At 39.2% G+C, this 14,168-nt stretch overlaps 1 protein-coding gene across 1 annotated transcript in view; it reads left to right on the forward strand.

The window, feature by feature from the left end:
* The window catches only part of IL1RAPL1 (interleukin 1 receptor accessory protein like 1), a 924,197-nt gene that overhangs the window by 217,007 nt on the left and 693,022 nt on the right, over positions 1-14,168 (forward strand). Inside the window, exons 2-3 of the mRNA XM_070944181.1 lie at positions 9,092-9,278; positions 12,296-12,449. Coding sequence (XP_070800282.1) covers positions 9,092-9,278; positions 12,296-12,449 — 341 coding nt within the window. The remainder of the gene's footprint in view (positions 1-9,091; positions 9,279-12,295; positions 12,450-14,168) is intronic.

Consider the following 14,168-nt stretch of genomic DNA (forward strand, 5'->3'; position numbering starts at 1 on the left):
TCCACTTGAATGGCAGTATCACTTTTAGGGATCTGACATGCTACCCTCCTTAGAAAGCAAAAGGGTCCAACTGAAAAAACAAAACAAAATATACACAAGATTTCATGATAGTATATTAACAAGGTTTGTTAGGATATTGGGAGTGAAATTTTCTCAGTAAGATTGGAGCCCTAACATGGTGTTTAGCGACCCATTCATTGTGTGCTGATGGTAAATGTTTCCAAGCAACTAAGTATTGGACTTTCCCTCTGTGGATCCTAGAATCAAGGATTTCCTTGATTTCAAAGTGTTGTTCACCTTCAATCATGATGGGAAAAGGTGGTGTAGATGCAGGTGGTCTGAGGGATAAGATTATTTCTCATTTGAGTAAACTGATATGGAATACTGGGTGGACTTGCCTGAGTGTCTTTGGCAGGAGTAGTTCAACTGCTACTGGATTGATGATTCTAGTGATGGGGAAAGGTCCAATGAATTTTGGCCCTAGTTTTTTCAATGGTTGTAATGATTTCAGGAATTTTGTAGATAAGTATACTGTCTCCAACATGAAAAGGTTTGGGTTCCATCCTTTTCTTGACAGCTTGAATCTTAAAAGCTTCTCTAGCTTCCTGTAAGGCTAATCTAACCACTGGCCACGTGTTTTGCAAATTATCCATCCACTCCTTTAGTGAGGGGATGGTGGGTTCTTCCGTGGGTAGTTCAGGCATGGGACTGAAATCCTGGCCTGTTGCTACTCTAAAAGGGGTAAAACCAGTGCTTGAATGTACAGAATTATTAAATGCAACTTCAGCAAAAGGCAAAAGTTCGGTCCAGTTATCCTGTTGAAAATTAATGAAACATCTTAAATATTGTTCTAGCACTGAGTTCAAAATTTCAGAATTATCATTAGTACAAGGATGAAAGGATGTGCTCAACCCCTGGCCAGTACCAAGTAAGCCCAAAAACGCCCTCCAAAAGTTGGAGGTGAATTGAGCCCCTCTGTCAGAGATGATCCTTTGTGGAGCACTATGAAGTTGATAAATGTGTATTAGGAATAATTTGGCTAAACTTTTAGCAGTTGGGATCTTTTGGCAGGGTATAAAATGTGCCTGTTTTGAAAATAGGTCTGTCACAACCCAAATAACAGTATTTCCCTCATTGTTTGGCAATTCCACAATGAAATCCATAGCGATCTCTCTCCAAGGCACTGAAGGTTCAGCTACCTTCTGCAATAGACCTGGGGATTTCCCCTGGCGTCTTTTTGCTGCTGCACAAATGAGGCAGCTAGCTACATAGCTTTCTATGTCCTTTTTTAGTGATGGCCACCAAAATTGTCTTTTAATCAAGTGTAAAGTTTTCACAAACCCAAAATGTCCAGCTAATTTGGAGTCATGGCACCGTACCATTAAGCATAGTCTTTGGCTGGCAGGAACATACAACTCCCCCCCCACCCAAGCCAAGTCTTCTTTCATCAGACAGTTGGATTTTTTGTTCAAAAACCATTCATCAGTGGCCAATGCTTATTTAAAATTTTGGGTGGTGTCATTGCCCGTCAATGTCTCTTGTATTGCCTGGGATCTGGTGCCTAGTTTAGCAGCTAGTTGATTGTTTTGTACTATGGGTTTGATTACGTCTGACTTTGCACTATGGTATTGCGGTTTTCTGGATAGCGCATCTGCCAGAAAGTCCCCCCCCCGGGAGATATTTTAGAGTAAAATCAAACCGTTTAAAGTACTGAGCCCATCATACTTGTTTTGGAGAGAGTTTCCTTGGGGTCTTTAGGGCTTCTAGATTTTTATGATCAGTCCAGACTTCAGAAGGAGTCTTACTACCTTCTAGGAAGTGCCTCCAGGTTAACAATGCCCAACGAACTGCAGAAGCCTCTTTCTCCCAAATGGCCCACCTTTGCTCAGTCTCATTCAACTTTTTGGATGTGTAAGCACAGGGTTGTAGTTGGTCTTGCTCATTCTTCTGAAGCAGGATGGCTCCTATTGCCACATCACTGGCATCTGCTTGTATGACAAATGGTTTCTCCGTGTCTGTCTGTTTTAGAATTGGTTCTGCTGAGAACAGTTGTTTAAGTTTTTCAAATGCCGCCTGGCATTCCATAGTCCAGTTCAATGGTTGCTTTGGTTTACAATTGTACTCTTCCTTCATTTTTAAGAGCTTGGTGATGGGGAGGGCAATCTGAGCGACAGCAGGGATAAACTGGCGGTAAAAGTTGGCAAACCCCAGGAAGCTCTGTAACTGTTTATATGTGTGTGGAGGGTCCAAATCAAGTACAGCCTGCACTTTTAGAGGATCCATCTCAACTCCCTGGTGTGAAATGCGCTATCCCAAATAGTCAATCTTCTCCTGGTAGAATTCACATTTGGAAAGTTTGGCATAAAGTTTGGCAGAGCGGAGTTTGTTTAAAACTGCCCTGACTAGTTTTACATGTTCTGCTTTGGTCCTGGTATAGATTAAGATGTTGTCCAAGTAGACCAGGACCCCCTTATATAAATGCTGATGCAGCACTTCATTTATTAACTGCATAAACACTGCAGGAGCTCCTTGCAACCCAAAGGGGAGCACCTTGAATTGGTAGCAGCCGAGGGGGGTGTTAAATGCCGTTTTCCACTCATCCCCTTCCTTAATTCTGACTCAGTAGTAAGCATCCCTTAAGTCCAGCTTTGAAAAAAATTTTCCTTTAGCGAGGTGTACTAACATATCTTTCATAAGGGGGAGGGGATACATGTTCTCCACACTGATAGTATTCAAATTACGAAAATCAACACAGAGACATTTTTAGCCATCTTTTTTCTCTCTAAATAGCACTGGAGCTGCGATTTTTGGCCAGGCTGGTTCGATGAAACCCCTTGCTAGGTTTTTCTCATTAAATGTTCTCAGCTCTTCCAACTCCCTCGGTGACATGCTGTACATCTTAGGTTTAGGGAATTTCGCGCCGGGTAAGATTTCTATTGCACAGTCAGTGGCGTGATGTGGGGGGGAGCTCATCTGAGACTTTTTCGCTAAAAACCTCAGCTAAATCCTTGTATTCTATGGGTATGCTCTCAGTTGCTGTGGCGTGACCAGGCATGGCTGTTTCACGATTCTTTGCCCCCTCAGTTCCTTTATGTGGCTACTCAGCAAAAGTCACATTCATCTGAAATTTTATGATGCCTTGTTTCCAATTGATTTTTGGGTTCCATTTTTTCAGCCATGCAAGGCCCAGAACCAACGGCCATTCCATGCCAGGTGCCACGATAAATGTAAGCCTCTCCTCGTGGCTTCCGATGCCTATATGTAGAGGCTCAGTAGCAAAAGAAGCTGGCTCCCCTCCTGCTATTGACCCATCTAGTTGGCAGAAAGCAATAGGGTTTTTCAGCTTTCATACGTTAATCCCTAACTTCCCTACTAGGGTTGGGCTGATCAAACAATGGGTGCACCCTGAATCCACTAGAGTGGAGATACTTATCTCCCTGTCCTGGTTTGGGATAAATAGTCTTAAGGGGAGGGTAAGTGGTTTAATTGGTTTGCTTACCAGTGGCTCATCATCTGGATCACTTCTGAATGAGTGTGATTCCTCATGTTCAGATGCCAGGGTTTCCTCCCCAAAGGGGGGTGGGGATGGAATCTCTGTGGTCTGCCTGCTCCTCAGGGCAATCTCCTTCCCATGTCGACCCGGTTTTGCCGGGTTGTCCCCCGGTGGGTGGTTCGGGCCAGGTGTTTGTGAGCGACACTCTGCAGCTCGGTGCCCCTCTTTTCCACACTTGAAACAGGCTGAAGATCTCCGGGAGAATGCGGTTTGCGATTTGATGGGCTCTTGCTTCCATTGGGGGGGGGGGGATTTCTTCCATGCTCACCCTGCTCGATACTGGTTTCTGGTCATATTGATTTCAGCTTCTTCGGCGGTGACATACCATTCATGTAGGTCATTCGGTGCCTCTCGGGCCATGCAGGCATTGTATAGATCATCACTCAGCCCGTCCTTGAAACAGCTCACCAAAATATCTTCCGGCCAATGCACACGACACGCGAGGTCCCGGAATTCTTCAGTATACTCTGCTACTGGCCGTCACCCCTGCTTCACCCCCTTAATGCAGTCGCATGCTTTGCGATCTGCCAGTGGGTCCTTGAACCGACGTCATAGGGCCATCATGAAACGGTCGAAATTCCACACTTCTGGTGCGTTGGCGTTATGTAGGGTCTCCATCCATCTGGCTGCGGCACCCTCTAGGGCTAGGGTCAAAACTCACACTCGGGATCCTTGAGTTTGGAAATCACACCCATACTCTTGCATGTAGGTTAGCACATGTGCCACAAAGAATCCTAATTGTTGTGGATTCCCATCAAACTTCACCCCAAGGGGGGAGTTTCTCTTTCCAGTTGCAGGACCCGGGGCTGGTTGAGAATGGGCGCCGGTGTGTGTGCTGCCTGGGGGGGAGGGTTTGCTGGATCTTCTCCCACTGCTGCTGTGCCCTCTGCTCGATAGGCAGGCTCCAGAAGGGGGGTGCCTCCTGTGGCATCCTCCACAACAGCTGCCCCTTCCGCGCCCTTTGGTTGTTGTCCTGGCTCCCTTCGGATGTTGAGATTTTCCAAAGTTTCCATCACCAATTGGGTTATATGCCTCTTCAGATAATCCTCCCTCAGTGGTGCTTCGGTCAGTCCCCCTTGGTCAGTAAGGGCTTCTAGTTCCAGTTTTCACCCCGGTTTTTGGTTGCCACGGTTGAGGGTGACTCCCCTGGTTCTCTCATCCCAGCCATCTTTCTTCCCGATGCCAATTGGGCTACCTTATCCTCTCCGATGGGGTGCACGAAACAGGCATCCGACTGGGTGGCGGTTGCTGTCTCTCCCCAGCAATCGATTTCTCCCAGCTCTCTCCTTCGTTCAGACATGGTTTGCAAGGTCCCCTCAGTAGAGCGAAGATTGCTTCTCTGTGTTGACCATTTTGCAGATTGTGCTTTCTGTAAGGATCGCCTCTCCTTCCAACTTAAGAAAGTACGAACTCTTGAAACGTGGTTGTTCAAAAGGATTCTTTTATTAAGCAGAAGTGACAGCCATCCAGTTAAAGCACAATCTGAATGCCCTTAGGCAAAACAGTAGGATTAAAGTGGTAGAGACTCCTCCCTTTAAGTCAGAATGCAGATTTTAGCCAATACACAAGTGTGGAGATGTTTTCTTTACTATTTCCTTTGAGAACCCAAACAAACATGCATTCCCACCACTACCCTTTAAAGCAGCGGTTCTCAACCTGGGGGTCGTGACCCCTTTGGGGGTCGAACGGCCATTTTACAGGGGTCGCCAAAGCCCTCTCTCCCCCCCCAATGCCTTCACTCACCCTCACCCTCTGCCTCTGTTGGATCGCCGGTCGCTGTTTGCTTACCCCACCTACTCCCAATCTATTGCTGCCTCCTGAGTCCCAGCTGATGGCTAGAGGGAAAAAAACTGTTTAAATTCTTGCCGCAGGGCTTAAAAGGGCCTCCCTACAGCTGAACAGTGTTAAAAGAAAACATGAGTAGACCGGTGCCTGCAAAAATAGAAAAAACAGCCCCTTTCAGCTTCAGTATAGGTTAATTACCATAAGTTGATTTGATCAGCCTCCCGATTCTCAGCTGATTTGCTCTCAGCTGTTTTGTGGAGGGCTCTGTTGCTAGCTAGCTGCAAAGAGGTAAATTGCTGGAGCAGACTTTTTTTCCCCTAGCTATGCTGAAAAAGTGAAACTGAAAGTAAAGCAGGGTCTTTGTTGCAACGTGACAAAATGAGGCAGAGAGAGATTTCTTTTTCCTTTTCCTTTTCCTCACCAAAAAAGGTAGGTGCAAAACTGCAAACAATGGGAAATTTAGGGCAAAAGAGGAGGTTCAAGATTTTAAAACACAAAAGAAAAAAAGCTCTATTTAACTAGGGAATAGTAATAATTGAGATACTATTAATTATATATTGTGTTGAAAGCAGAAATGGTTAAGTTGTGGTTTGGAGGAATATATGGGGGAAATTATTTGGTTTATTATTATTGGTAAATATAATTAATTGATTTGTAAGAAATTGGATTGCATGGAAATAATTGGAATATTCATGTTCATATTGATTAATATACAAAAAAGGTAGTTATATAACTAATTGATTTATATTAAAATGTTGAATTTGTATTAAACAACTGTATTACATAATTAACCAATGTGAGGATGGATATAAAAATAGATGACAATGCGAAGGGGTATAATATAGAATAGAAGGGAAAAATTGAATTTGATTAAGATTAGAGATGAGGATGAAGGGTAATATTGGTTTTTTTAAAAAATAGATGAGGAATAAATATGGCAAAAAGGAAATATAGAAATTGTAAATTTAATTGAAATGACTAAACACCGTTTAAATTTGTGAACCGGCCAAATACTCTGTTCAAAGAAAATACATTGTATGTTTGTATGTGTGTTTCTAATTATTGCTATTTATTCATATTTGTTCTCTTTTATTCTTTAAAGTTTAACAATTCATTCTTTATCTAAATATCTTTATATTTGTTTGGGGTTGGTTTTCTTCCCTTTCATCTTTTTTATTGTATAGCAATCTTTCTCCTCAAACCTACCACCTCTCTCTTTTCTTTCCTTCTTACTTTCTCTTCCCCCCCCTCTTCTCCTCCCTACTTCCTCTTCCTTTCTCCTTCTCCTCCTCTCTTCCTCCCTCTCTTACCCTCACTCCTACTCTAATTTCCCTTCCCTTCCTTCATCCCTCTCTATTGCTGTATCCTTTTATGCATATGGACTACTCAGAGGGCTGAAAAAGTTATTTTTGACTGGTCCTCGCACTTTTGACCAGTCCTCAAACTTACGACTGTCCTCACATTTTACATTTTTGCCCTATCTTGTTACCATGGTGAAGAGAAGCAGTTGTGAAATGAGTGACATGGTTGTTAAGAATGCTGCACGGGCATAAATGTGAGGATGGTCATAAGTGTGAGGACCAGTCAAAAGTGCGAGGACATGTCAGAAATGACTTTTTTCAGCCCTCTGAGTAGTCCCTATACATAGAGCCATGGCCACCCGGTCACATGACCAGCTAGCCACACCCACCCAGTCACATGACCTCCAAGCCACGCCCACAAAATAAGCCATGCCCACAGAACCGGTAGTAAAAAAATTTAGAACCCACCCCTGGTTGGGGGTCACCACAACATGAGGAACTGTATTAAAGGGTCACGGCATTAGGAAGGTTGAGAACCACTGCTTTAAAGTGAGACAACCCACATGGCTATCATATAAATTCCTGCAGGTAAAGGGAATCTCAGGCCTCCTTGGCGCCAGGATATAGGTTGTAAAATATCTGATAACACAGGCCATGCTAGTAAATCAAATCCAAGTCCCCCCTTCCTCCACTTGAATGGCAGTATCACTTAAGCAGGAGGACACGTCTGGCATTGCAGGATCTGAGTCCCTGGCGGCGTAGTGTGTTACTGATGGTAGCCTTTGTTATGTTGGTCCCAGCTCTCTGCAGGTCATTCACTAGGTTCCCCCATGTGGTTCTGGGATTTTTGCTCACCGTTCTTGTGATCATTTTGACCCCACGGGGTGAGATCTTGCATGGAGCCCCAGATCAAGGGAGATTATTAATGGCCTTGTATGTCTTCCATTTTCTAATTATTGCTCCCACAGTTGATTTCTTCACACCAAGCTGCTTGCCTATTGCAGATTCAGTCTTCCCAGCCTGGTGCAGGTCTACAATTTTGTTTCTGGTGTCCTTTGACAGCTCTTTGGTCTTCACCATAGTGGAGTTTGGAATGTGACTGTTTGAGGTTGTGGACAGGTGTCTTTTATACTGATAACAAGTTCAAACAGGTGCCATTAATACAGGTAATGAGTGGAGGACAGAGAAGCCTCTTAAAGAAGAAGTTACAGGTCTGTGAGAGCCAGAAATCTTGCTTCTTTGAAGGTGACCAAATACTTATTTTCCACCATAATTTGCAAATAAATTCTTTCCAAATCAGACAATATGATTGTCTGGATTTGTTTTCTCATTTTATCTCTCATAGTTGAGGTCTACCTATGATGTCAATTACAGGCCTCTCTCATCTTTTTAAATGGGAGAACTTGCACAATTGGTGGCTGACTAAATACTTTTTTGCCCCACTGTATATCAATACAAGGATTACATAAGCTTGATTGTTGCAACAACTATTAAGATTTCAGCACCATCTAACTGAGAGAAGCAAGACACATTTTTCCAGATTCTCTGTGAACATAATGAAACTGCATAAGTAGGAGAAAATGGTCAGGTAGAACATAAAAACATGGAAGTTTTGACTATGTTCTCATTTATATTACCATAAAGTGCTGTATACTTAAGCCACTTGGGCAGAATAATTGAAAGTAAAGAGGTACAGGAATATAATAAATGAGTAGGTGGCATTTTTATATGGCTGCAATTTACATTGGCTGTTATTAAGCAAGTCTCTCTGTTATTAAGTGAATCACTTTGAGAATGAGATGGGTGGTAACTAAATTTAAATAAATAAAATAAACGTTATAGGGAATATTTCTTTTAATTATTGCTTCATTCAAAAAAAATAATGTAACGAATAGATGAATTAACTTTCATGTTTATCGTGCGAAGGTTTATTTATTTATTTATTTATTTATTTATTTATTTATTTATTTGTTTGTTTGTTTGTTTATTTATTTATTTATTTATTTATTTATTTATTTATTTCAATTTCTATACCGCCCTACTCCCGAAGGACTTAGGAATGTGGAAGGCTTAAAATATATTGCTATAAACTGATTAGTTCAGCTGTAAAGAGTTTGTTGTGGTAGTTTTTGATCATCATAGGAACATTAAAATGTTAATACTGATTAGTAAATAATTGGCTTTATAACTTTATTCTCTCCATGCAGGAACTTGTCTTGCCATAATTAGAATTAAGGAAATGTTGAAGTGTAATTCTTTTTGCAAAGTAAATGAAATGTACTAATTCTTCTAAATTAAATAAGAATTTGAAATTGGATGTCTCCCCCCCCCCCCCCCGCCGCCACATTTTACTGAAAAAATTCCTGTTATGCTTGAAAACACATTACTGCATTTAGGGAAATTAATGCTGTTTTTAACCATTTTTTCTTATTTGTATTTTGTTCCATGGCAGAAATTCAACCTATTGTATGAAGGTATCCATTTCACTGACGGTGGGTGAAAATGACACTGGTCTGTGCTACAATTCAAAGATGAAATATTTAGAAAAAGCTGAACTTAGCAAAAGCAAAGAAATTTCATGCCCCGACATACAGGAATTTTTAATATTATATAGAGAGCCAGAAATCTTATGGTATAAGGTAAGAAACGTTAAAAATCTTGAACAAAATATTACACGTTTTCTTTTGCTCCATTTCTAGTATCTGAATTTTACTTATACATAGAATACACAGCTTCATAAGATTTTGAAAAGTGTACTGTATTTTCTGGCATATAAGATGACTTTTTAACACATGAAAATCTTCTCAAAAGTCGGGGGTCATCTTATACACCGGGTGTCGTTCTCCCATAACCAGGCAGACCAGCCTGAAAGGCTCTGACGAGCCTTAAATGGCTCTGGTGAACCAAGTTCTGACGATCCCAGCTGAGTTGCCTGCTAATCAGGCAACTCAGCTGGGATCGCCAGAGCCATGTAAAAGGAAAAAAGTTTTTCCCCCCCAGCTTGCTTACCTTAGCTGCTAGTTGCAACGCTTGCCTTGCTTCGCTTGCCTGAATCCATTCCATCAGCAAGCCTGCAATCAAGCAGGCAGGGAGTTGTGGACTTCAACTCCCAAAATTCCTCAGCCAGCAAAACAAAGCTGGCTGAGGAATTCTGGGAGTTGAAGTCTACAAGTCTTAAAGTTGCCAAGGTTGGAGACCCCTGTTCTATTGGGTAAGTTTTTTTCCCCTTTGGGAGCTTTAAAAAAAATAGTTAATTGAGGTTTTTTTTAATTGTTCTTTCTTAGACCTAGCCATTTAAAGTTTAGGAACTTTTAAATTTAGCTTTCATATAAAAATAAAAATAAAATAAAATAAAATAAAATAATATTTGCGCAGCTTTCTGAGATTTAGTGTGTTTCTGTAGTGTTTCACTCTAACTATACAAACACACAAAATCTCACAAAGAGATGTGAGAATTTTGTGTGTGTAAAGTGTGAAAGTTGTTTTTTTGGGCTTTTTGTGGCTGTGTGAGGTTCCTGCATGTTGCAGGGGCCATTTTGGGTCTAGCACAGCTGCTTTTACATTGTGGGTGAGCCAGTTGATATTTTTTAATTTTTATTTGGTGTGCGTTGGAAGAGGGGTAGTCTTATACGGCGAGTATAGCCCAAACCCTATATTTTAACAGGAAAAGTCAGGGGTCGTCTTATATGCCCAGTCGTCTTATACGCCAGAAAATACGGTAATTAGAAAAAGTTAACTGAAAAATGGGGAAATAACAGAAGCAATGTGATATTTGATGGACAAATTTCTAAATGCAGTAGGTCATTTTTTTGGTTACTGAAAATGAAATGTCTCTATATTTTCAATTTTATACATAGCTAATGCATTCTTTATATATTACAAAATATGTTAACATTCAGTTATTCAGAAATTAGATAATAGACACATTCATAATACATAGTGGCATAGTTCTTTAAAACCAAGGTATATTTTTCTAACAAGACATTTCTGAACATAAATGAAAAAAAATCAAAAGATTAATAAGATAAATCATACTTGAGGTTTTAAAAGTGAGGCTGCAAGGATGGACACATTGTGATTTTTTATTTTAATAACTAATGTCTCAGGCCCTGGCTCCTGTAGATGGTATTTAACACTGTACTGTTGCACCCACAACATGCCTGACCCATAAATGAATGTGTCACCCTCTTTAAATATATACTTTTATCCAGTTGCCATACCCAAAGAAAGCTATTTTCTATGGAAGAGGAAACAATTGCATCATTTTAAATAAATAAATTTGCCTCATTCTCTTAATAAAAATAAAACAAAATCCCCAAAGAAAATGCTTTTTATTAGGGTTAGGATTAGGGCTAGGTCAGACCATGAGAAAACCTTAGAAGCAGATATGAACCACAGCAGCACAAGAAGAGCCACTAAAAAGGATCATGCAAACAAGTACAATACTATTGGAACTTAATGACTCAGCAATGAAAAAATAAACCATGGGAACTTAAGCAATTCAAAAACAATGTAGCAGCCAATAACTATTTTATGAATGACTGTAGTATAGATTATGCTTCCTGTATTTCCTCTTCTTTTCTTCCTGATCTTCTATGGTCCTTCTTTCCCAATCATTAGTTTATACATTCCCTTTTTAATACTTCACACTTCTGATCAAGTAGACAGCAGTATACAAGCAAATAGGGTGGCTGGATAGCATATTGGTCAGAGTACTGCCTCTTGTCACAGGACGTCTTAATTATTTATGAAACATGTCTTACCCATGAAAAAGAGGCCAGCTGTTTTTTCCTATAATTGTTCTTCATGTGCCTCAGATTTTTTTTCATTTTTTTATTGATGAGATATTTGTGTTCATTTTATTGTTATTGAGAGTTATTGATGGTTCATAATATATGTATTTATGGGACCTGTTACATTTTTTACACCACATTAAAGCATTCCTGGCTGTTCCATTAATCCTCTTGTGGGATTTAGTTTAGTTAGTTTAGTTTAGTTTATTTGATTTGTATACCGCCCTACTCCCGAAGGACTCAGGGTGGTGAACAGCCAAACAATAAAATACATAGATACAAAAAATTTTAGGAGAAGCCCTAATTTAATATCTTTCTCTTGCATTTATGGCAACATAATAAGAAGCCAGAGAGCATGAAACCTCTACAGAAATGTTTGTGTAAAAAAGACAAAGGATTTGTGTGCATCCATATCATCTCATTCCATCCATGAGAAATTTTCTACTCAAAAATATTTTAAAATATATTTGTGTTTCGCAGAACTAAGAGTCTACCAATAGGAGAAAGAGTGTTTTCTCCATAAGGATATGTGAAGCAATTATATATTTCCATGAAGCAGTTTTTCTATTTCAGTGTTATAAGAATATGATTCCAGGGAAGAAAATTGAGAAATGGTGAAAAAGAAAATGAAAGATGAATAAGTCCTTATGTGGATGGGTATATTTTTCTTCCAAATGTGTTTGAGGAAAAAGTTTTAAATGTGATCTAAAATAGTTTCCTGTCAAGCAATGCAATGAACTTTGTACTGATTTTGAGACTTTTTTAAAAAAGCTTTTAAGATTACAGGTTTTGAATCAAACTGATGTGTCAAATAAAAATACAAGGGCTATACTTACTAAAATACTGTAATTATCTTTGCACAGGAATGCCAAGTCACAACCTGGAGACCAAGTGTTTTGTTCAAAAAGGATACTCTTGTTATCCGGGAGGTTATAGAAGATGATATTGGAAATTACACTTGTGAATTAAAGTATGGACTCTTTTCTGTCAGAAGAACCACAGAATTAACTGTTACAGGTAATTAGAGGTTTTAAGTATATATTTTTGTTTTAGAACACAGCCTCTTTTCTTTTTATTGGTGTTTTAGCAATTCACAAAGGTGTCTGTTTTTTTTTTTAAACTAATATTTTTTTTGTACTAAACAGTGACTGCAAGAATTTAGAACGGGTTAATTTTAAACCTATTTTGAAGAGTTGTTGGTAACTTTAAACTGTAGTAAAGAGAGTTTTGAAGGACAACATATTATATGATAGAACATGATTGAAGTGCATAACTGTTCACTACAACAGTTGTGCACTTGACTTTAGTTGTGTTCTTGTAGACGTTTCATTACCCAAACCAGGTAACATCATCAGTGCGTGTTACCTAGTTTGGGTAATGAAATGTCTGCAAGAAAACAACCAAGATTAGACAGCACTAAGAATCCCTCATTTCAAACCAGAAATACATAGGTATTTATAGGGTTGTATTCTCCTTTATTGGAACTATTGTAGTGCTTGATGAAATAATTTCGCCTTTATTGAATTGGTTTCCAATACTTGTGTGAAGATGAAAGAGAATCTTTATTTTAGTTCTGTTATCCTGTGAAGAAGCTAATTTAGTTGTTGAAAAAGTATTACTTACACAGTTATTGTTGTTAATATCCACCCCCACCCATATTTTAACTTTTACTTCTATTTATTTCAGGGAAACAGTGAGGATACAAATATATGTACATCTATTTTATTATATGACATTTCTGATCGTTACTTTCAATTTATTTTTAAATGATTAAGGGTTTAAGAACTAAAGTACATATAGTTTGTTATATAGAAAAGGGCTATTAATAAATCATGACCATGGACAGGCAAAAAAGAGGAAAATACAAAAGAAACCTTTCTCAGTCCTGGTAATTTAAGATTTGCATTAAGGACAGGCTTAAAAGTGTAGAATTGCTTCACTTTATGATCTATACACTTAGAATATAAAATCATAATGCTAGAAGGGACCATGGAAGTCTTCTAGACCAATTTCCTGTCCAAAGCAACAGTCCTTACACCACCCTGGACAAATGGCTATCCAATCTTTCCTTGAAAAATCTCCAGTGATAGAGCACCCACAATTCCAGAAGGCAACTCGTTCCAGTGATTAATCCTTCTCACTGTCAGGATACTAAAATCAGTGAAAGTGGGTGTTTTATTTTATTTAATTAATAATAAACCCATGAAGAAAACTAAGTTGAAACTGGATAGTGGTTTATCAAAGATTGTTACTTTGGAACATCTGCTTAAAAAATTACATACAGGAAGACAATCTTCCCTCTCAATCAAATGGGTGTTAGCAAGAAAATTGAAAAGTACTTGCTCTAGTAAACTTAGAAATGGTTATAGATAAAACAAGATGATAAAGTGAAAGTATGCATTTATTGAGATTTCTGCAGTGAAATACCATTTCTCTTTCAATAAATCTGATTAAAAAAAAATTAATGAGAATCTTGTTTTCTATTGCCAAGAGCTTAATATTTGGTAAATTAGTCAAACAAGCAATCAGATCTATGAGTCTTTGGGCATTTGGATTCACATAGTTATTTAACCACTGTGCCACATTTAAATCTGGAGACATATGCAAAAAATAGGGAGCAGCTTTCAACCACGTACCTTTCAGAGATTCAAGGCTGCCAAGTTTTAAATACATCATGTACAACTGAAAGAATTGTTATGAATCCAGAAGTGGATTCTACCAGTGTTGGACATAAAG

The sequence above is a fragment of the Pituophis catenifer genome, unplaced genomic scaffold, assembly GCF_029215685.1.
Source record: "Pituophis catenifer annectens isolate HBS135680 unplaced genomic scaffold, rPitCat1.0.hap2 SCAF_4, whole genome shotgun sequence".
Classification (NCBI taxonomy): domain Eukaryota; kingdom Metazoa; phylum Chordata; class Lepidosauria; order Squamata; family Colubridae; genus Pituophis; species Pituophis catenifer.